Below are 23,647 nucleotides of genomic sequence, written 5' to 3'. Positions count from 1 at the left end.
AGACCGGCCATGATTTTCAGCAACCTTGAGGGGATCTCACAAAGTCTCAGGAAGTCCAACATGGCAGCTCGATTTGAATGCTTTACGAAAATTGACAAAGGCTACAAAGAAACTCTGCCAATACTCATGTTTTCGCTTCATGAGAACCCTCAATGCCAGGATGCAGTTGATGGTAGACTTCTTAGGCGTAAAACCAGACTGTTCCGATTGCTGGTAGGTGAGCAAGTGATCACGGATCCTATTAAGGATGACCCTAGCAAGGACCTTACCCAGCACCGAGAGTGTTATTCCCCTGTAGTTGCCACAATCCAGGTGATCATCCTTTCTTTTCCAGATAGGAACAACAAGTCCCATTTTCCAGTCAGCTGGGATGACGCCCATCTCCTAAATGGAAGCAAAGATTGCTTGCAACGCCAGGAGGACAGCCTTACCACCAGCCTGGAGAAGTTCACCCCAGATACCACAGATACTTTAACCTTCCCTACCCTAAGCTGGTTCACCACCTGTGCAATCTCAGTGAGACTGAGTGGTTCACAGCTAATTGGAGGATCAGCTTCAAGAACCGTGTTCTCAGAGATATCCAGGGTCCTAGCCAGATAATCAGCTGTAAACTGCTGCTCAAAGTAGCCAGCCCAGCAGGTCAAAACTGCAGTGTCATCCGTATGGAGTGTTCCATCAGCCGCCCTGCTGTACAGGTCAAGTACAAAGGGTATGAGAAAAAAAAAACAGCCAAGTACCCAGCCATTGCAGAAGTTAACATAGCTAGGTACAATCCCAGTGCTCATTTTGACACCACTGACCTGATAATAAAAGGTACTGTGGTTAAGAACTAATTCTGCCAGTCTGATGATGATGTGTGTTGGGGGTCCTGGATTGGACATCTGTTAAATACTATCGGCAGTGAGGCTTTCATTATTGGGAATGACTGTGTAAAGTTGGTGATGTCGTTGATAACAATAAAGCAGGTAAGACTCTGAAACTGAAGGATGTCAAACAACTGGAGAACATTTTAAATGTGAAGAAAGAACTTTGACCTGTGCTCTCATTATGCTGTCAAGAAAAGCTGAAAGAACAGTTGTAATCTGCCAGAGCCATCTTTTTTCAGAAATGTAGGAAGACAAAAAAACTCAAAAAGAACAACAGCATCAAATTGTCCATTAAAAAGTTATTTTCTTTAGTCTGAACAGAAATCAGCATCATTTGATTCTAAGCACATAGGGCCAACTTGGCGACACTGCTCATTGTTCTTCTTCTGATTTTAGCACCTTACCTTTTCTTGTTTGTTTTTAATTTATATTTGTCACTTTATCTGCCATTTTCCAGTGCTAGGGGGTCCCATCTGTCAAACATGAATCAAAGACTACAAGACTTGAAGCTCCCTTTATAAATAAATCTCATTTCACATCAGAATCATTTTACATGAACAAACAGTGAATGGTAGCATTTCTCTGAATATCACAACTGTGTTTAATAAACAAATAATTAAATTTTTGAATTAACCTGAGGCAGATAAAAGGCAATTTTTGGTCTCCCTGTTTATTGCATGATTTAGAATAACATCCATTGTGCTTCACTCTGACAGGGAAAAGGAGGTCAGATTCAGAGAAGGATGTTGCAGTCCTTTTTGTCTCTCACCCCTCTGTTGATCTGTCTCATGTTTCAGAAAGTTTAATCATATCCCAGGTCATTTGCAGCACTTGTAATGTCCAAGGACCCCATTTCTCAAGGTTCACTAAATCTTGTATTCTCTAAAGAGAGATCAGTCAGTCAGTGGCTCCACTCGTGTTTGTGCCTTATTCAAATGTGTCCATCACAAAACCCTTTTCATCACTTACTACACAATATCAAGCAAACTGTTACCACCCTTGAACTTTTGAAGCACTTCTTCTCTGCCCTGAAAGTGCTTGCTCTGTAGGATGCTGCCTGTTATGGCTGCCTGATGTGCCCTGTGCCTACCTACTTAAGACTACATCCTCAACCTTACCCTAAAATGCATGTGTCATGTGTCAGCTCCTCGCTTTACTTCATCAGTCACAGTTAAACGCATGTTGTGTATTTTAAGCAGTCTTTCTTTGAGTCATATGTCTGCATTTTCTTGTAATTTCTTCTCATCGTGTCCTCCCATATTTCATGTGGACTTCTTAACTCAGTCCTAACAACCTCCTCAGCTGCACCCTGGCTTTTGTGTCTTAATAGGTTTAGTTGCTGACCCTTTCTTTCCAAAGTATGTCTTTCCAAGTTGTGCAATCCACATAAAAACAATGAAACCCAGTATTCTTGTCTCTCTTCACTGAATTTTTGCCACTTGGACCTGATCACTCAAAGAGAAGACAAAAATCAATGTGTAAGAGAAGTTAAAATCAGACACTCCTTGATGACAGGAATATAGCCATTGCAAGACTAGGACTTCCTTCAGAACCTGAGAGCAATCTTCAAGTTTAAAAGCAGTGAAGTTATGGAGCTTTTGCATGTGGGCATTATACCAGCATTAAAATGTTGTTCTTCTGTATTTCAAAGATTAGTTTTCAATGGAAGAGTTTTAGTTCATAGTCACCAATTGTTTCAGTGTACATTTTTTGGAACATTATATCATTTTAAATATAATCCTGAAGTGTAACCTTTGGAAAGATTTTTTTAATAGTTTTATTAGAAGAGAGTGACAACAAGTAATTTGTGAAAGGCTGCTAGCCTGCAAACAGTGTGAATGATTTTTGAAAGAGGTGGATTTTCTTTCATGTAGGTAGAGGTACTAGAGAGTCCATTTGCTCTACATTGCTGCGTTTCGAATGTTGAATTTATTCACTTATCTCATTGTTTTGAATACCTGTTATGTTCTTTTTGTTTTCAGAACATCATAAAGGTTATACCTTTTTGTTTGCATCTTGGGTTTTGGCTTGTGGGTCTATTGGAAGGGAATGAGCCTTCTGGGAAGACCACCAAGCTAAGAAAGGTTTACAAAAGAAAGCAGGTGAAATGTGAGGTTAGCTTCAGAATTAACAACCTTTGTCCTGTAAAATTTTTGTTATATTTCACCATGTTAACAGGACATAACTAAACAGAGAGTCACAGAGAAATGCTGTTTAAAGCCAGTAACTCAATGCATTAAAGGGCAAGCCAAACTCAAGAATTAAATAATATTCAAAGCGATTGATCTAACTCTGAATGAAGTTAAATTTTTTTTCCCCTTGAGTGCAAAGTCTCATGCTAAAGTCTTACTGCATAGTGTAGTCTAAGTTCAGACACTTCAGTGTGGACTGCCTTATTTTATAGTGGAACCGTGTTGAGGCTACACACCATACACAAGCCACATGATATTAATGCCCACTTTGGCTGGCATCCTTAGCTACAAGATTTGAATGTAGCATAATCATAGATAGGGTAAAACATTATAAGAATAACACAACAAGAATAATACAACATTGCGTGTTAATGTAATATTTTCACTACTATATTACTATGCTTGGTAAATACCACCATCCTTCCATTAGTAACCACTGCACTACAAAGTTTTTGCTTCTTGAACACTGTTGGGTGTTTCTTATAGATTTTTGGGTGCTGACCACGAATATCACATCAAAATTTACCCATCATGTACCATTTCAGTTTTGTCATGATTTTTTCATAAATTTGTATCCAAACATTTTCACTCCCGTAAGTGACTTATCAACAACGGTTTGTGCAGCCTGGGCATGTCCAGGCATGGAATCAGGCCAGGTTGGAAGCTGTTCTGTGGAAGTTGACATCCTGGGCGGGTCTGAACGAGCTTGACGCTGTCTCAGCATGCTATAAAGGTGGCTTGCATACACCGATCCTGCTCATTTGGTTAATATAGATAGTCAGTGTGTATGTATAGTATCAGTATAGTATGTGTAGCAATATAACAATAAGTAAGCTTGATGCTATAGATATTTTAGTGTCGGGAGATAAGTCTCGTCAATGTTGTAACAGCCGCGATACTTTCTGCTATATCTGTGGCGAATATATACTTGCGCCTCAGAGACGTTGGATGACTGCTCCTCTGAAGAAAGCTTATCATCTGTATTTCGGCTGCAAAATTGGTGATCAAGACAAGCGATGGGCACCTCACATTTGCTGTGGCACATGTGCTGTCAGTCTGAGAGCCTGGCTCAGAGGCACTCAAAAGACGATGCTGTTTGCTGTTCCGATGATATGGCGAGAACAGAAAGACCATGTGACGGACTGTTACTTCTTTTTGACTAATGTGTCTGGTTTCTCTGCCAAAAACAAGAAGTCAATTGAATAACCTAATCTGCCTTCAGCAATGAGACCTGTGCCACATGATGACAGTCTTCCAATTCCAAAACCACCAGAGGATTGGACCTTAGACGAACCAGATGAAGAAACTGCAATGCAGGTTACTGACAGTGACATTGACCTGGATTTTGAACCGTACTTATCAGCCGATCCACATCTGATAACAGTCTGAATTGAATGATTTGGTCAAAGATTTGGGTCTGTCAAAAGCAAAAGCCGAGTTGCTAGTTTTCGAGACTGCAGGAATGGTGTTTGCTGTCACCAGGTATGAAAATTTCTGTGTTTTGAGGCCAACATCATGGTATAACCAAATTTCTTGCACAAGTCGACAGTCTCTGTTTCTGTTGTGACATTGAAGGATTGTTCTCAGCCTTGGGTTGTGATCACAACCTGGAAGAGTGGCGTCTCTTCATTGATTTGTCAATGTTAAGCTTGAAAGCTGTTCTGCTACACAATGGCAACGTTTATCCTTCAGTACCTGTTGGCTATGCAGCACACATGAAAGAAACGTAAGAGAATATGGAACTGTGGCTGAAGCACGTCCAGTATAGCAGGTACAACTGGAAGATCTTAAAGTCGTTGCTCTATTACTAGGACTGCAGCTCAGCTATACAAAGTACTGTTGTTTCATCTGTGAATAGGACAGCCGTGTCAAAGAGTCGCACTATTCTCGACAGAACTGGCCACTCCGTAAAAAGTTAGTTCCAGGACAGAAAAATGTGGCACATGAATCGCTTGTCAACCCGGCAAAGATATTTTTGCCTCCTCTTCACATAAAACTGGGACTCATGAAGAATTTCGTGAAAGCACTGAACAAGGAAGGTGAAGGTTTTCGTTATTTAAGACAGATGTTCACAAGAATAACAGATGCCAAGATCAAAGAAGGCATTTTTGTTGGCCCCCAGATCAGACATGTTATAAGGGACAAGCGGTTTGAAGATCTGTTAGTTTGGCCGGAAAAAGTTGCCTGGAAAGCCTTCAAAGAAGTTGCTGACAATTTTCTGGGCAATTACAGAGCCCCAAACTACATTCAGCTGGTAGACAAACTTCTCAAACCATATAAGACAATGAAGTGCAACATGTCACTCAAGATTAATTTCTTCCACTCACACTTGGACTTCTTCCCCGCAAATCTCGGTGCTGTCAGTGACGAACACGGGGAAAGGTTTCACCAGGAAATTTGTAGCAACCGCAAAATACGGGAACGCAATTCCTACACTTCATAACCCGACAGGGGAGTGGATGATATATGAAGGTTATAATAGCATTACCATATTCGGTCCTCTGCCCCTTTTGTCCCTATGCACGCCCTTAAATAATTGGCAAAAAATAAAGCATAACAAAAAGTGGGACTGATAAATATATTGACATTTGCTGTTTACATTTACTTGCCCGGTGCCTGAGTGCTCATTAGTGAACCCCTTCCCCAGCACCCAAATCTTAACCCCTGGTTTGACACAGACAATAAAAAAAGTAAATAATAAAAAAAAAACTGTTCTTTGAGAACGCAAAAAGAAAGATTTAACTTAGTCCACATATAGGAAAACAATAAACCCTGCAGTTCAGTTCCTCCCGTATGGCAGGAGGAAACACAACAGTCCTCTGGCGAAACGGCTTCTCCGCAGACTATCACGAAGAAATGCAAACTCAGAGATCCGACTCACCAGACGGGAGCACCCAGAGAACACCAGTACTTGGCCTCTTCTCGGGGATTCGTCACCTGATTATTTCTTTGGGGTGGCTACCCACAAATAGCAGACGTCCCTGGGTGAAGTAAGATCCTAGATAGTCGCCGCGTTGCCATCAGCCTTTTCCTTCCTTTTCTTCTCTCCCTTTCCTTTAAAAAGAAAAAGTTTCCTGCCGAAACATCCTTGCCCCTCTCGATTGTTATGGAAACCTCACGCTGGCAACAGGCAGCTGGAATATTTACCGGGCGGGATCCTCCTAGCACTGGGATGTCACCAAAGATGCCTGAAGGGCTATTTACAAACACCCTCCCAGCCAACATTATAAAGTGACGGACAGTCCAGAAGGCCAACCCGACAGTCAAGTTATGTAGCCTTGCTACACGTTGCTATGATGGAGAAACGATACCAGGGCAACTGGAATCCGTCAGTGCTTGCTCACTACTGTTGGACACTGCAACGTGATGCTCCAGACATTGAATACAAAAGAAAATCAGGAGACAAACACTTTTACTTCTGTTGAATTTAATAGCTTATGCAAACATAAATTTGACTAAATACATTATTTCAGTAAATATATAAATGTCTATTTCTCAGAGTTCCTATGTGATGCAGTAAAACCAAAACTATTTTTGTGCATACCCAGTAGGTACCTGTCACAGTCAGCAAAACCTTTTCAGGAAGCAAGACTTTTCAAACTGCAAACTGCAACCACTGCTATTTCAAATTCTGCTGAAATTAAGCCCATACCGTTACAAATGATTTAGAGCTTCCCAAGCAAAAGGTCTTCTTGATTTTACACTTTGGAAGACAATACCAAAGCATCAAAGGTCAGACATGCTGGTTTTATCCCCAGGCTGCGTGAGTAGCAATTAACAATATGATTGCTATCCATTATACGGAAGAAGAGTCAATTGTGCCATAATACATGCTGCATTTATATTTGTTGTTTATTATCTTGTTCTTCTTCACTTTTTTCTCTTAATTTTTTTATTACTTTGAGACCTAAGCTGAAGTAAGAATTGCAATGATCTCGTTGCATTTGGGAATTTAACTGAAAAGCGATATGGAGTTGTCTTCTCGTATCTGTTTAGAATCACTAAGCTCATTTGTGTTTAGAAATAAGAAATGCCTACAAATGATTCGGTCATCTTTTTTTACTTTATTTGCCATTTTGAAATAATGCTGTGTTATGTGGGTGTCTCCTTTGTTAACTCTGTGCATCAGTGCCGTCTAAGGTTTACAAAAATCACATTGTTTGCATCAATCATCAGTTTATGTCAAAACCGGTTGTTTTTTGTAAGTCAGTTTCAAAAGTAAACTCATAATGGGCTTTTATTGTTAAACTGCTGAAGTGAGTGAGCAGAGCCAGCAGGCTGTCTAACAGGCTATGACTGATATCTCTGTTTCAGGTTTTTTGTTTTTATACTTTTTGGTTTTCTTTCTGAAATTAGCAGGTGAATTTTTGAAGTGAAACTTAAATGAATTCCTTTCAACAGGAGATCAGCTGTGACATTTTTTAACAAAAATGTGTTGTTATTGCTGGTAGCCATTGTCACACACGTGTGAATAGGAGGTAGCTGAAGGGCTTAGAGATGAATGGTAATACATCTGCCCAGGGGGTGGCGGGATGCACTGACGCTCTTTCTAAGTTCCCTGCAGGCCTCTCCCGGGAAATCCCACCAGGAGCCACCACCTCGACTCGGGACACCCCACTTCCGGTCCCGGCCCCAAGGATGACATCACTTCCCCCAGACTTCCTATAAAGCCTCACACCTTTTCCCTGGAACTCAGTTTTGTTTTGCACTCTGTCTTGTAAACTTGACTAAAACTAAGAAGCATTTACTTTTGCAGCCAGGATACTGAATTATACAGGTGGCTGTCCAAAACCTTGCCATGTCTCTTGTCCCTTCTTATCACACCATATAAATGTGCTAGGGATCCAAAGTCTTGCATTCATCCATCCATGTCCCTAACCTGCTTATCCAGGGCAGGGTCGTGAGGCAGCTACAGCCCATAACAGCAATCATAGACCGCAAGAGAGGAAGAGCACTTGGACAGGGTGCCAGTCTATCGCAGGGCAAACACACACACAATGCACAAAAGCTCACACTAGGGTTAATTTAGCAATGGCAATTCACCTAACCTGCATGTCGTTGGATTGTGGGAGGAAACCAGAGGACCTAGAACAAACCAAACTGGGATAACATTCACACTCCACAAAGGGACACACACCTCAATCTCTTTTCCTCAAGGTTGCAGTACTACCACAGTATGATTTAGCACCTGGCCCACTGAACAAAAAATCGCAATTTTATGAATATTCATTTGTGTTTCAGCTTCTGGTGTTGAGTAGTTGAAGTTGATATTGAGATATTTTAATACTGTCCCTTGGTAGTGTTACTGCACACCAAAATAACATGTAGATGGATGTTCATCTTGTGTGAATTTTATTTACCCTGGTTAAGGAGTCAACAGTCTCGGCAGAGATGCCCAGATGTCCTTTTTCCCTGCCACATCCTCCGTTCGTTGTGTATATTAGTCAGTAGTCTCATTTCCAATGGCTGCAGTCAGTGTGTATGTGAGTTTGTTGCTTTCCCATCAATTCTAAGATTTATGTCTGAACCAGAGAGCAGTTTATATTTCCACAAGTGAAGCTGTGATAGGCCATGAAAGGCAAGAGATGGTGGTAAAATAAAGGGCATAACATATTTAACTAGAAATTTAATTGGTGGAACCATTAATAATCTAAAGTAGTATTGACAAAGAAATAAAGAGCCTGAAAGAGGAACAGAAGACCATTTTTGAAGGCCATAATGTCAATATGGAAAAATCATTTAGAATTCAGCTATAGTGAAAAGTACTAGAAAGCAGGTGGGAGCACAGGTTTGTTTAGTCAACAGCCAGGTTGTCCCAATATCTCATCCAGCTATTTATGAAAAGTTGTCAGACGCTTTTCTTTAAATGCATAATTTGGTAGTTTACTTCAAATTACTGTGAACAAAGCTTCCCAATTTCCACTGTAAGCACAAGGAGAGAGAGAGAGAGTGCCAGAGAGTCCCAAACTACAGACCCAGCAATGCACCGCACATTAATAGAATAAAGTAAAGGATATTTATTCCTCAATGCACATTAACAGACTTCCTTCCAGCAGTGTGCCTCAGTTATACAATAAATACATACAATCAACAGCCAATTCTTCCTCCTTCTCTATCTCTGTTGAGTGTGGCCCGCTGCCTCCCAACTCTGACTCCACTACATATAGCAGTCGGCTTCTCTTTATGTCGGAACCAGGAGTGCTTCTGGTACCATGCCGTGTCTTCTGGGGAGCACTCCTGGGACATAAGTAAAGTAGGGAGTCCACCCCACCCACCGAGAGCACCCTCTCTCTACTCCCAGAGACTCCAATGAGTCTGCACTTCTGCACTCCCATCTCCCAAGCATCCCTGTGGGTGTCCCAACTGGGTTCCCATATGAGGATCACTTCAACCTGGCATATGGGGGATGGAATTACTCCTGACTCTCGGCTTCTTATGGTCTCGCTATTAACTTATACCAGCTGGGTACAAAGTTATTTATTTTTTCTGCTGGCCTATCCGTCTGCGTGATCATACTAGCCTTCCATCCGGGTAATGGCTTCTTCCCCATCTCATCACACCATTTTGAACGCATCTGCCCTTTACCTTCTACCAGTGTCTGTGATTCGGTGATTCATTATTTAATGAACAGATTTTTGCTGAATCAACTTTATCAGTGCCTTCAGAGTGAGAATTTTTCACACTTGGATTAGGACTCCATGTTGAAGACTAAGGAGGTTCAGTGCCTTTAGCCTGGCACGGTAGTACAGGCCCTTTACTCCAGAGATGTACTTGGTTGTGCTCTTCTCCACAAATTCTAGAGTCACTGTGCTTTTATTAATGTGAGCTTCAGACTTGCTTTCCTTTCTTAGAGTTTCAGAGTAACATTTATATTTAAAAGTTTTTATGAAATTACCTAATATTTAATTTGCCCGTTTAAATATTTTTATTTGGTGCCAGGAAAATAAGAGAACAGTGTCAATGTATTCCTGTAAATCCCCTTCAGATTTCAGTGATGCCAGTCTTGTACTTATAATTAATATTCATTTTGCCTGCTTGTTAATCTCCCAGGTGTTTTTTCCAGCTTTCAAGACAGTTGAAGGCTTTTTGAAAGGTTTTTGCTGACTCCCTTGCAAAAATATAGCCTACGATTCAGCTTTAGGAATTCTCAAGAAGTTTCTGTGATAGGCATATTTTGCTTTATTATTTTGAAAAATACATTGTGACATTTTCATGTTTTAATTTCTTTTGGCTTTTTCTTAGTGTGATGGATGGCACAGCACAGCCCTGCAGGGTACCGTGGGTGCCACCAGGGGACGCTGTGGGAAGTTGGTGGGAAAATAAATTCTCACCTTGCCCGGAAGGACTAATGAACTACGACAACGGAAACCCCAAAGTACATCCAGGCCGATTGGAAACTTGAATTCTCCAGCTTCTTTTCTTCCTCCCACATGACTCATTAGTGTGCTGCCGAACTCCAAGTACCATAGTGCCCTGCGGGCAACCGGGGCACTGCTGCAGTCCAGGGAAGCTGCCATCTATCGTCTTGGGGGAAGCAGTGTCCACAAGTCGCTGCCTTCCCCCATCCTTTTATTGCAGGGGCATCCCAGCCAGGTCGAGCGGCTGGCTGTCCATCACATTAGTTTATATATATTTTTTCTTGCTTTTATTTGTATCAGTATACGTCAAAGTATCTGCAATTTATTTATAAAAACAAATACAGGAAGAACACTGAGCTTACTTGACACCAGCTTCTAGGCTATTAACACAAGTCAGTCCAGAGCTTACAAGCCTGTTGGTCAGACGATGTCACAGGCACATTCAGTGTTGTCAGCAGTAGTGAATGTGGATGGGCAACCTGATTGTTCTTACTCTATAATGCTCATACAGTCATTCATGATTTTTTAAGTCCACTTCCTTGAGACAAAACATTGTTTCCATACTGCGCTGAATATTAATAATGAATCTATGCTCCTGATACACCTTCAACTCACAAAAAACAACAGAAAACTGCTCTTCTTTAGTGCATGCAGAAAGAGATCAGCCCTATTAACATAACCAAAAGATGCACAATGCCTGAACAAACTCATCTGGAAAACCTGCTGCATCACAGAGCTAACCCTGAACACATTGGAAGCTGCTGCAGAAAACAGCATGGTGACAAAATTGGATGCCATTATGAAATATCCCCTCTAGGAGGCGCAGTCTTGGAGCACTTCCAGCCACAGGCTCATTCCACTACAGTGTGCTAAGAAGCACTTCTCGGTTGTTTTTTTCTGCCAGCTGCTATCAAGCAATTCAGTTCTTCCTCCCGATGTTCCAAACTAAATACTGATACTCTTTAAGTTCATTTTGCAGTTTCTGCACAGGAATTATTATTTATTTAAATATTTGATTTATTGATTGATTGATTAGTTGATTGTATTATTTGTCCTGTGAGTCTGTATCCATCCATCCATTCTCCAACCCGCTGAATCCAAACACAGGGTCACGGGGGTCTGCTGGAGCCAATCTTTGTTTTTATTTCTCTGCTGTTGTATGCATCTAAATGTTCCCTTGGGTATAATAAAGTTGCTCTAATCTAATATCATCTAATCTAATCTAATCTAGCCAGATCTAATCTAATGTAAAAATTAACCGGAAAGTCTGAACCTGTGCGACAATAACTAAGACAGACTTAGCTCAAATACAGTACGCCTGAGTATCTATTGTCACTTCTAATAGTATAAAATGAGTTTAAACATTATTAAACCCTTTATCCCCATTAAATACTTTATATATACAGTATGGAATATAAATAGTCATGTGAACAATTTAAGTACACCTTTTAAGCAGGCAAACTGTAGATCAAGGTGATATATTTGAATAAAAACACAAGGACAATTTGACTATTCAATCATTTATTTACTCAAAAGAAATATTAATAGATGTAATGTCTTTTTGGGGAGAAAGTAAGCCCACCCTTGGTCTTGGAAGCTGGTATTGCCTCCTTTAGCAGAAGTGACTTCTTGTAGGCGTTTTGCATAAGTGCCCACCAATCTCTGTCATCAACTCAGTAAAGTTTTTGACCACTCCTCAATGAAAAGTTCCTTCAGTTGCAAGATGTCTGTGGGGTTTCTTGCATGTATTGCCTGTTTTTCCATTTCAATATGATTCAAATCAGGACTATGACTAGACCAATCCATAATTCTCAGTTTCTTCTTTTTTTTTAACCATTCCTTGGTAGATTTGCTATTTTGGTTCAGTACATTATCATATTGAAAGGTCCATTTCTGATTCAACTTCAGCTTTTGGACAGATGTCCTCATGTTCTTATCAGTCACACTTTCATATGATGTGGAATTCGTAGTTGATTTGCAGACTACAAGCTGTTCTGGCCCTGTAGGAGCAAAGCAACATCAAACCATAACATCTCCAAGACCATGCTTCACATTTAGCAAGAGGTTTTTCTCCTGAAATGTTATCTTTAGTTTATGTCAAGCAAGTCTATTGTTACTGGGGCCAAACAACTCTGTCTTTGATTTATCTGTCCAGAATTGTTCCAAACGCCCTGGTCTTTGCCTGTACGTTCAATGACAAACTGTAGTCTTACTCTAATGTTCTTTTTAGATGGCAATAGCTATTTTCTGAAAGACCTTGCATGCAATCTCTTATTGATTGTAGATGCATGTACTTTGGACACCATGCCACTATAATTTTATAGGGTTCTTGGGGACTTCCTTTAGTATCAGACAGCCAGCTTTTGAGCTGAATTTGCTGGGCTGGCCACTCCTAGACATATTACCAGTCATTTAAAATCTATGCCACTTATAGATGATTTTCCTTACAGTGGAATGATTGATTTTGAATAAGTTGATAATCTTTTTTAATCCCTTGCCAGATTCATAGGTATCTATATTTCTGAGGTCTTAGAGAGTTCTGATTTTGGCATGATGACACCACAAACGTCAATAGCAAAGAGAACCCCAGATTTTCGATATTTGTGGTTTAAGTAGGACAGGTTACACTTGTATACTCCCAAAGGAGCTTACTAATTAGTGTCACCTAGTGCGAAACACTTTTTTTTAATCTGGTGAATTTAGTGGTGAATGTTGAATTGTACTTTTCCACATGACATTTCAGCATTTTCACTGATTTAGATTATAAGAATGAAAACACCATGTCAGTTTAAGTGTCATTTGTATATCACCTTTATCTGTAAGCACTGTTTTCATGAAGGTGTAATGTTTCCCTGTTCAAATATGTTTGAAAAGTCTACAATATTCATGAGTTGAACTTATTTTTTCACATGACAGGACAATTAGGTATAGAAGGTCTAGGGCTCCAACCAGGAGTTCCCCAATCATTACAACATTTTGGCACCCTCCAGTGGTATCAGGCTGTAAATTATGAAGTGTAGCAAGAGAGTCCTTCTCACTCTCCTTCTTCTCGTCGAGTAACATCCTGTTGCGTGTTACATGGCTTATCCCAGCATAGCAGAAGTTGTAGAGATGGAGGCCAGATATCAACACTGTCTGATATGCTTACCTAAGTAGTCTCAAAAGGTGGGACTAACTGAGGAAGGGAGTGTGCTGGCTTTATATGTAGAGAGGAGGAAGAGGGGAGTGCACAGGAATAGAGCCAGAAGTGAGGTCAGGATCAGGGCGGGAACCGGAAGTAGCAACTGATTTGGGGTTGCCTTTATGTATGCTTTCCTTGTGGTGATCAGCAGAACAGTGAGAACAGACGTCAGTGTACTTAGTCAACTCTTGCTCCTACTCACTTTTAATTAAGCCCCTTGACTGTATACTCCCAAAGGAGCTTACTAATTAGTGTCACCTAGTGTGAAACACTTTTTTTTAATCTGGTGAATTTAGTGGTGAATGTTGAATTGTACTTTTCCACATGGAAAAGTACAACAATATATACAGTATATTACACACACACACACACTATTGGTCAAAAGTTATAGAACAAAGAATTTCAAATTTTGGTTCTTCGGACCACAACACATTCTTCTACTCTGCAGTAGTCCACAGCTGTTATTACAAGCCCCTAGTAGCCGCCGAAGTATAAGGCGAGGTCAAGCATGGGTAAAAAGCGTGTCAAATAAAATCTCTAAGTCCAAAGGTTCGTTTTAAAATTATTTAGTGAAAGTTAAAAGCAAATAATCCACGTTACACATATAGAATAAAAGGCAAAAATAAAGGAAAAAATGTATCTTCTCTAAACTTAGCTTTTCTTGAGAAACTTTAGTTATTTCTGTACTTAAAAGTTCTTAAATTCTTCTTCTGTACGCTTTAAGTGTACGGCTTTGTGCTTATATAAGCGCGTTATCTTTACGAGTTACTTCACACACTCAAAGATTCCATAGGCGTGGGCACAAGCACGGTTTAAAACCATATGCCCTCTATACCTTACACATGGCAAGGCTGTCACTAACTGAAGAATAATATTTAGTCAGAGCTATTAGAAATGGCAAGAATATGCCAATTCAATTCTACTTATGGGGGTTTTAGGAACCATCTATCCATCCTCTTCCGCTTATCCGAAGTCGGGTCACGGGGGCAGCAGCTTGAGCAGAGATGCCCAGACTTCCCTCTCCCTGGCCACTTCTTCTAGCTCTTCGGGGAGAATCACAAGGCGTTCCCAGGCCAGCCGAGAGACATAGTCCCTCCAGCGTGTCCTGGGTCTTCCCCGGGGCCTCCTCCCGGTTAGACGTGCCCAGAACAATTCACCAGGGAGGCATCCAGGAGGCATCCTGATCAGATGCCCGAGCCACCTCATCTGGCAGAGGAGCAGCGGCTCTACTCTGAGCCCCTCCCGGATGACTGAGCTTCTCACCCTATGGTTAAAAAAAAACTATAAAATATAATAATTTATAATATATAATATTATAATAATATATAATATTATATATAATATATAATAATTTATAAAATATAATAATTTATATATATAAAACTATGGTTTTAGGAACCTCCCATAGATTATGCTTTGTCATATAGTAAAATATTTATGAATCTTAAATAACTATGAAAATGGCTCTTACACCCCTTGTGGTGTAGCGGGTCCACAGCTCAAGTCAAAAAGGCCACTTTCTAAATAAGTAGTCGCCACACTCGCGGCTGAGAGAGGGGGCGTGGTAGTGTGGCAGGAGCGGTTCCTGGGTGAATTTGTGATGTGTGCGCATCCATAATTGATGCCGGGAGCTGCTAATTGCCACACCTGATCCACGTCCCTGTGATAAATATTAGAAGCGCGAGGTGGCTGGGGGAGAGAGAAAAAGGAGAATGAACGGAGGTTATAGGAGAAGAAGAAAAAGAAGAAGGCAGGAAGCAGGGAGGAGAAAGCCGGTGTATGAGCAAGCAAATGTGCTCTCTGTTGAGTGAGAAAGGCAGCTGGACAGTGAGCCCTTGTGGGGTGTTTGGCTGGCACCGCAGGAGCAGTCGGTAGTGGTCGCTCCCACTGAGCATTAGTGAGGAGCGGGAGTGACCGGAAGGAGGATGGCTTGCCACATAAGGCCGAGAAGGCAGCGGGAGTCGGGACTTGGGTAGTGAAGCCCCAGCATGAAAGACCTGGTTGCTGGGGAGCCCAAGTCACAGACTGGTGAAGCCCACCGGAGCCAGGGGTCGGCGAAGCGAACAGACCAGCAGAAGAAGACAGAAAGAAGGTCAGCTGCAGGTAGGGTGGCTCTCCTGGTGCATAGCCTGGACGGGAGAATCAGGGGAGTCACCAGTAGAAAGGCACCGGGATTTGTTTTAAAAGACTGCTTCTAGCCATTATTTTAACCTCGGGTTTTGAAAAGGATTTTTTTCAATTGTGTTTTTAACCTCCACTGTTAACTCGTTTTTATTTTACTAACTCTGAAGCACTGCAGTATTTATTTGGACACTTTGATTTTTGTTGTTTTTAATAAAAGCACTTTTTGCACCATCCCTTTTGCTTCATTGTTGTGCCTCACAGTCCAACTCATCGGTGACATTACCGACAGTGTTGGGTTCAAGAGTCTCCCAGAAGGAAGATGGGAGCATGGAGCGGAACCCACATCGTCACACCCCTATTTTGTCCTTTAAGGAATGGCTTTTTAACTACCTCTCGCCTTGTCTCCTCTTCATATTAGAAACCAAGACTTGAGCCAATCATGCAAGCTGGTGACCCTCAGAAACTTGTGTTCTGTTTAGATTGTAACTTTGGGTCTGCCAGATCTCTTCCTATCAAAGTTTATTCCAATTTCCAGTTGCCTTTGGATTGTGTTATACACCATACTCACTGACACTTTTGATATTTTTTGCAATTTCTCTAATCAAAAGGCCTGCACTTCTAAGGGTAATAATGCTCCATTTCATTTCATTTGTTAATTGCCATTTTCTTGCCATTATCACTGGAATATTGTCCATGTAGTACTTCAGAGGATGTAGCAACACAGTCTGTTCTCACTCTGCCTTAAGACACAGTGTTTCTAAGTAATCAACAGAAATTGGGACACCTGTTCAAATTGTTTGCTTCAGCCTGCAAGGCTTAATTTATTTTAATTGCGGTAAAACATCTGTAGGTTGTAACATAGGAGTTGTTCCGTGTAGAAGGCCCATTTGTAATATTCTTAAATTTCCTTTTTTTCAGTTTTTGCTAACCTAAAGTTTAAATTTTAACCTCTTGCAGTTTACTGCTCACCTTTTCGCCATTTAAGGCCATTTATTGCATTTCAGCTGATTAAATTTGAAGAAAAACTGGAAAAAGTGAAGTGTTTTAAAACTTTTGACTGGTAGTGCATATATGTGTGTATATATAATGCATAGTTATAACATTTAAAAGATGACTATTGTAATTGGATCAGGTTAGTTTTACAGAAGAATGGCTGGTTTATTGTTACAGTATGTGTATATATTTAACATCTATAGTTGTGTCCCACATCTTTGAATGATGTTATAACAGTGGATCTCCCATCATACCCGACTGCATACCTGGACAGCCAGCCTTAAATCCTAATTAATGTATTCAGTTTTGGGAGAGAGATGTTCTATCTACAGCACACATAATAATGAAAGATGTTAGTTTTGACTTCATGTGCATGCAATTTAACACAGTACAATGGAAAATTCTTAAAAGTGATGCCAAAAGAGTCAGTAAATGACAGAAAATTAAGTATAATTGAAATAAAGTGGCTGAATGCTGCCGGTAAGCGGCACAACTGAAAGCATTCAATGGAGACTTATCTAAATGGCAGGGTATTGTGCCATTCATGTTTAAAAAAGAAACTGAACACTGTTACACATTCAATAAAAAAAGGGAATAGAATAATTTTATTTCTTACAAAAAAAAAAAATGAAAACTAGACAACCAGTCTGTCAAGTGAAAAGAAAATAATTGGCGGCAGACAATTTGTTCTTCCAATGTTTCTTATACTAAATGTATTTATTTAAAATACTGCCTGCATTCTTAAAATTAAAGCAGTTGCTAAAGTACATAAAATTGAAATCTTTTTCTTGGACTTGAAAATATTACTTTGCTGCATTAGAGTCATTATTATAAGTGTGTCCTTTTTTTTCCTTTTCAGGTTTAACAAAATACAGAATACAAAGACAACAATGAAGCGGGATGGAATAAATTCACTTCAGTACCGCTTGCTACAGGTCACAAAGTACCCTTTGTACACAAATGTCACTGTGGACATCGGCAAACCTCCTCCAAGGTCACCCAGAGGATAGGACTACCCTCTGAAATCCAGGGACTAACTCCTCTGATTCTTCAATGGCAAGCAAACCAAGTACCCACTCCTGCAGTATTCCTCTCTTCCTGTCAATCAGGGGAGCAGTCGAAACAGGAAAGCCTTAACCAATGCCTGAAGTTCTGAGGTTTGATGCAGGAAGAGGGGGAACTATAGGCCCCAAGGGGACAGCACAAACCACGTGTTTTGTGCAGCGTATCAGAAGGCCATTTGCTTATCGACCTAGAGCTACTGTCCACCAGGAGCTAACTCTCATTGTAACTGCTATTTCTCGAGCTAATGTTCTTTGCAGTGATCACCACCCTGAAAACTGGAAGCATCTCGAAAAGCATATCTTACTACAAGTGCTTTACTTTTTTTCTGTTCTTTTTCTTATTTTACTGTGAAGTCTCTGCTGTACAGTAACTCCAAATAATATCACAGCAGGGTGTTCCACCTGAATTGTAACAAGTTCAATCTGTACAGATCTATTTTTTTTATTATTATTATTATTAAAGCCAGAACCTGTTATAATACAAAAAAATTCATTTCTATTCATTTGAAGAAAATGTTAGAATTTTTTTTTTGGTGTAACAGTTGAGCAGATTTTTTTTTATTGTTATAGATGAAAACTAAAATCTCATAACCACGGCCAGCCTATATTTCTTAATGGATCTGTTTAAAAATATTTTGTTTGCTTGGTTTCTTTTTATTAGTTTGCTTTATTATTATTATTATTATTATTATTATTATTATTATTATTATTATGACTGTATTCTTAATACTAAAATGAATGTGCATCAGTGGTTGATCTTTTTGATATTAGTATTATTTTCAGTATGTGAAGACAATGCTGACCATAATGAGGCGGAAAATAACTTTCAGCTAGTAAGGTATAGATAATTAAAAAGCAGTCCAGCATTTTCTGTCAAAAATGTACAGGTCACTAAGAACCGATGGGAGCAGCTGGCCAGCATTTAATGTACAGTAGATTACAATGAAGAAATTGGCACAATCGGCAGGAAGGGTGGCCAGAAAGAGATCACTTTTGACAGGTACCATTTCTCCTTTATTATTTTTTTCTTCAAAATGTACAGTAGATGAATTATCAGAGTAAAATATAATTGTCTCTTTTCACATTTAATACAGAGACTTTTATGTGAAAAATGATTGTGCTTCATTTAAAGTACTAGTTCTCGGTGGAATAACAATACAGTGTGGGTGTCTGGAATGATACAGTCAGTAAATTCTGGATTCTTTTCTTTTCCTTTGTCCACCTTTTTTTTTATCTTACTATGTTATTGATAATTGCTGACAAAAATATTTGTGCAGAATAATACATAGCATTTTTATAAATGAATCGACACTAAATAGGACAGAATTGCTTGAACATCTAAAATCCGCTTTTTCAGACTAATTCTTTTTCATTTTTTTTGGTTTTAATTTGTACTGCCTAAACACCAAACTGATGCCTTTGGAATTTTTACAAGGGGCATACAAGACTGGCAATGCTGCATTGTGGGAGATTTTTTCTAACTGTGTTCTTCTGTACAGTGATATGTTGTAAGACCTGTTTTTTTTTTGTATTGGCAAAACAACACTGTCTAAAATTCAAATAGTTGCAGCGTTTGACAGTTTATATTAAAACTGCTTTGGTTTTGAAGAATTTTTACCTGTAGATGGTTAATACTTCTTTTTCTTCTGTAATATTTCTGTATCTTTATTTCGGGACAGCTTCAGTAAATATATCAGAAATTCTGAACCAAATAACATTTATCCATACTTTAGAACACTGTTGTCATTCTGTTCAAATAATTTGGGTGTGGGCAAACTGTGCCATAATATGGAAGTCTAAAGTGGCTCGAACACTACAGTCTGGAGGTGATACTTTTATTATCTTCCGTGTAATGAGTTCTTTTGCAAGTACTCCTGTCTTTAATGTTTCTTTTCTGTGTTTTCTAGTGTGAGGCCTAAACTTATACAATCGCCTTTTGTGGTCAAAAGTAACCCAGCTTCAGTGGTGACTGCATTACAGTTACAGCAGCCCTATTTACACTACTGTAACCTTTTAAAAGAAACTGTAGCATTTAACTAACATTCCGTGCACCAGACAAGCGAAATACATTTTTTAGACCGTGTTTAATAATTCAGATATGAACTTAAAAAAATCTTAATAACAATTATAATATTTTAATACATAAAAGTACATTTTTTTTTGTTAGAAAGAAGAAAAGAGTGTAGTGCCTCATAACGTGTAAGGATTATGTAGCTCACTTGAAGTGTCGCAGTGAAGACAGGAGAGACAGTTCTTTGATTTGAGATCTGTTATATTTTAATTCTCAGTGGATCTGCTGACAAAAATAAACTACTTAGGGTTACCAAAGATTTCTTTGGACATGTCCTCTTTTTTTTTTTAAACAAAATTTCCAGATTGCCTGTGCTTTTCACACTGCGGCCCATCATTCCCAACCTAGTTTACTTTTTTCACTTTACTTCACTTCCTTTTTTTTATTTTAAATTTTATTCTTAACAAATATTAGATGACCCCACAAAGGTGATACAATAGATCAGTGGTTCTCAAACGATAAGCAGCAGCACCAAGTGCGCATTAGGGGAGTTAATAAGTAAATATCCTCGCCGGGGCATCCACACCCCCCTGTCCCCAGGCCTACATGGACATAAACTTCAAAATTATATGGAGAAAGACTTTTTTTTATTTCTGTATCCTCTTTTTTTGGCTCAGGAAATATGGTAATCCTATTAACCTTAACTTAAGCTGTATATAGCATCTTAAAATGATGGTAGCCTCATTTGAAATATGTGTGGCCATTTATTAGTGGAATAAGCAAAATAATTATAATTTTTTGTGTAATGGTGATATTTTCGTGTACCAGACTGGTGCATATAACCATTATTTATTTGTTTCAGATTTTTTATTTAAAAAAAAAATTCAGATATCAATTTTTGCTGCAGTTTGTTGGCACTTTATATGGCAGCTACTGGAAGGAGGTAACTAGAGGTGCTCAGAATGTAATCAGCTCTGTGCATGAGCATAAGCGGTTCAGGAATTTCTGAAGATGCAAACTTTCAGATAGACATGATTTTTTTTTCTCTGGCAGAATAGTGATGAGGAAAAAGTGGAAAAGTGTAAGAAGGATGGATAAACTTTTGAACCTTCTTTCGTGATTATAAGACTTTGGTCTTTCTTCAGCTGAAAAATGAAACAAGCAACATTAATATGATGCATACAGCATACTACCTGTGACTTTAGCCTCATTTGAATTATAGTTCGCCATTATATTTTATTCATGCAAAATAATGAACTTTAATTTTGTCAGATTGTGAGGGTATTTTCCATTTTGATGCATCAGACTGACTTACATTATGTGTACACTAGAGGGTGCTGCAGCTCCTCAAGCCCAAAACACAAGTGCAGTCACACAGTCAAGGCTTCAGTAAATGTGATGTTTTATTAATTCCGATACTTTATACAGGCTTCGGTCCTCCTCAGACAGACTTTTCTCAACAATAACTCCTCTGTCACTTCTCCAGGCGAGCTTTGTCCACGTCCTCCTGACTCAGCTCACCTGGATGAGGCTGGGTTGCTCCTTTCATCCCAGGACCCGGGAGTACTTCTGGGGCCAAATGACTACAGCCTGGAAGCATCTCCGGGTCAGATGGAGCATTCTTCCCAGGTATGCACCTTTCTTACAGTATCCCTCTACCGGCACCCACACACCCTGACAGGGTTGTTCCCTAACACTAAATGTCCCATGGTGCCCTGCAGGAGTATGAAGGGAGCTCTGCCCAAGGGAAGTTGCCACCTGGCATACTGGGTGAATTAACAGCCTACATAGACTCTCCTTCCCTGTCTTTCCATTTTATCCCGGCCAGGAAAGGCACTGTAAGCAATTTGGACAGTATGCCTGTCCACCCACCTGGGATCTTCTGTCCAGGTAAGAAACCCTCCTTTCTCATGGACGGGATGCCCTCCCATTTGGCATTCGCAGTTGTCATTTTGTCCGCTCCTGGACACTGGCTGAGGCCAAAGTCAATGACCCTTTCAGCAACGTAACAACAGAACTCGGTTTCTAAATGTTGTACTGAGTCATTCCCATCCTTACACACAGTATCTTGTGGTTTTAAATGTTATCTGTATCCTGTGGAGAACTTTGAAGGAGAGAAATGTGAAGTATTCTTTAGGTCAGTTAGTTCAATAAATGGTTTTGAACTTGTAATCCTTAAGTGTATAAAAATTTAGGATGTGTGCAGAAATGTTGTATTTACAAAATTATTTCAGCAGCTTCAATGCATTTTGTTAGGTTTGCGTAAAGGAATGCATTGTGCCGGCTTTTAGTGATATGTTACCAAGATATTTATATCCAAGGTACTTGTACGATGCTTTTGTGAAAATAAAATTAATCACTGTGCAATTTATTGCAACAATCCAGGTAAACCTCTCTGTTAACTATAAATATTTAAAATATGGTTATCTATTATATTAAAGTGGTATACTAGATCATAAACAAGTACTATAAATGCTCAACTAAATTAATTGCTATTATAAAAATCACATTTGCTCCTTTTTGCTTATTTTAACATTCTAGTTGCAGTGAAGTTTGCTGTTTTATAAACCCTCCAACTCAGACTCCCCATACATTTGTATGCCGCCTTCTTTGCTGTGTCACCCAGGTTAAACACCTGGAGTATTGCTTGCTGGATCTCCTGATACACCCTGGACATTGAGAGTTAGAAGAAATAAAACTTGATTTGTGGTTTTCACACTTTTTAACCTCCTTGGCATTAACATCATACATGGTTCGGGCTTGGAATTCTGTGTAAATTCAGTTAAGCCCGAGTCAGACCGAGTCAGAGTGTAGCAATCCACTTTACACAGTTATGCCCAAATAACTCTTGGTACAGTATTCTGCTGCCATCTACTTCTAAGAGTTATGCCACTTTATGATAACTCTATGGTACCTCCTCAATATTCATGAGTGTGTTGAAGCCTTCAACCAAAAATAAAATTAAAAACATAAAGCCAGTTTTAGAATAAGCCGATTCATTGCCCAAATGAAGCAATAGTGATGGCGATGTGAACCCGGTCATCAGACCTTGACACAGATTGTGAGACTGATGCATATGGCACTGTACGACTAAACCGCCATGATATACCTGTTGACTTCAGTAGTGCGAAGCTTCACAGTGGTGTGACAGTGGCAAAATGACTGCAATCAGGTACAAGGACAACAAAGATGTTAGCCCCCTAAGTACTGTTCACAATGTTGCAACCGTCAATGTTCATGTCAGGAAATTTTGAAGTCATTAAGCCTTGCACTGTGGTAGCCTACAGTAACACAAGGGGTATGTTGATTGTGCAGTTCAGGCACTGAAATTCTACCCTCTCATCTGCAAGCAACAGAAAAAATATTATTAGAAAAGTGCACAAAGGAGACACGGCTCTACTGTCCCTATTGCAACTTTGGGCCGTGCGTTGGTTACTGTTTCAATACAGAAGTGGACACTAGACTTAGCTTTCTACTGTATTTATTTTGACATTTTGGTCTTTATATTTTTCTGTTATACTTAATAACAATTTTTCTTGTTTAAAAAAATTTAACATTTTTGGCTTGTTTTTCTGGGGGTAAACATAAACAAGGTTTTTTTTGCTGTGGTAGAAGAAGTAGAAAACCTTTAAGTAGAACTCTGTGGATTGGAACTGGACTGTCACAGCGATATGGAAAGTTTAGATAATTGTGATTTTTGACATTGTAGAATCGTATTCTTGTTGAAAAATATTATTAGTCATCTTTTTTTCACTCAAAACCAGAACAGGGACTGATTTTTTTTACTTTTTATCCTTCTTATCTACTCTTTCCTTTGGTTCCTGCTTGTCTTATCTCAAGAGCAGGTCACCAGCCTGT

General features: G+C 39.5%; 1 protein-coding gene and 1 long non-coding RNA gene across 3 annotated transcripts in view; one reads left to right on the top strand and one right to left on the bottom strand.

The window, feature by feature from the left end:
- Positions 1 to 18,398, top strand: part of b4galt2 (UDP-Gal:betaGlcNAc beta 1,4- galactosyltransferase, polypeptide 2) — a 623,387-nt gene extending 604,989 nt beyond the window's left edge. Inside the window, exon 7 of one of the 2 annotated variants that reach the window (XM_051933145.1) lies at positions 17,574 to 18,398. In XM_051933145.1, coding sequence (XP_051789105.1) covers positions 17,574 to 17,724 — 151 coding nt within the window. In that variant the 3' untranslated portion in view covers positions 17,725 to 18,398. The remainder of the gene's footprint in view (positions 1 to 17,573) is intronic. The other variant, XM_028811284.2, reaches the window with a different exon arrangement.
- Positions 18,399 to 19,668: 1,270 nt separating this feature from the next.
- On the bottom strand, positions 19,669 to 22,603 carry LOC127529465 (uncharacterized). Its single transcript, XR_007936134.1, has 2 exons — positions 21,427 to 22,603; positions 19,669 to 21,389 (listed from the first exon to the last, which is right to left on the bottom strand). It is a non-coding gene; the product is annotated as an uncharacterized LOC127529465 (long non-coding RNA).
- Positions 22,604 to 23,647: the final 1,044 nt, after the last annotated feature.

Source organism: Erpetoichthys calabaricus, chromosome 10 (genome assembly GCF_900747795.2).
Source record: "Erpetoichthys calabaricus chromosome 10, fErpCal1.3, whole genome shotgun sequence".
NCBI classification, from domain to species: domain Eukaryota; kingdom Metazoa; phylum Chordata; class Cladistia; order Polypteriformes; family Polypteridae; genus Erpetoichthys; species Erpetoichthys calabaricus.
Note: the sequence above shows the minus strand (reverse complement) of the source record. Positions and strands in the feature narration are given on the sequence as shown.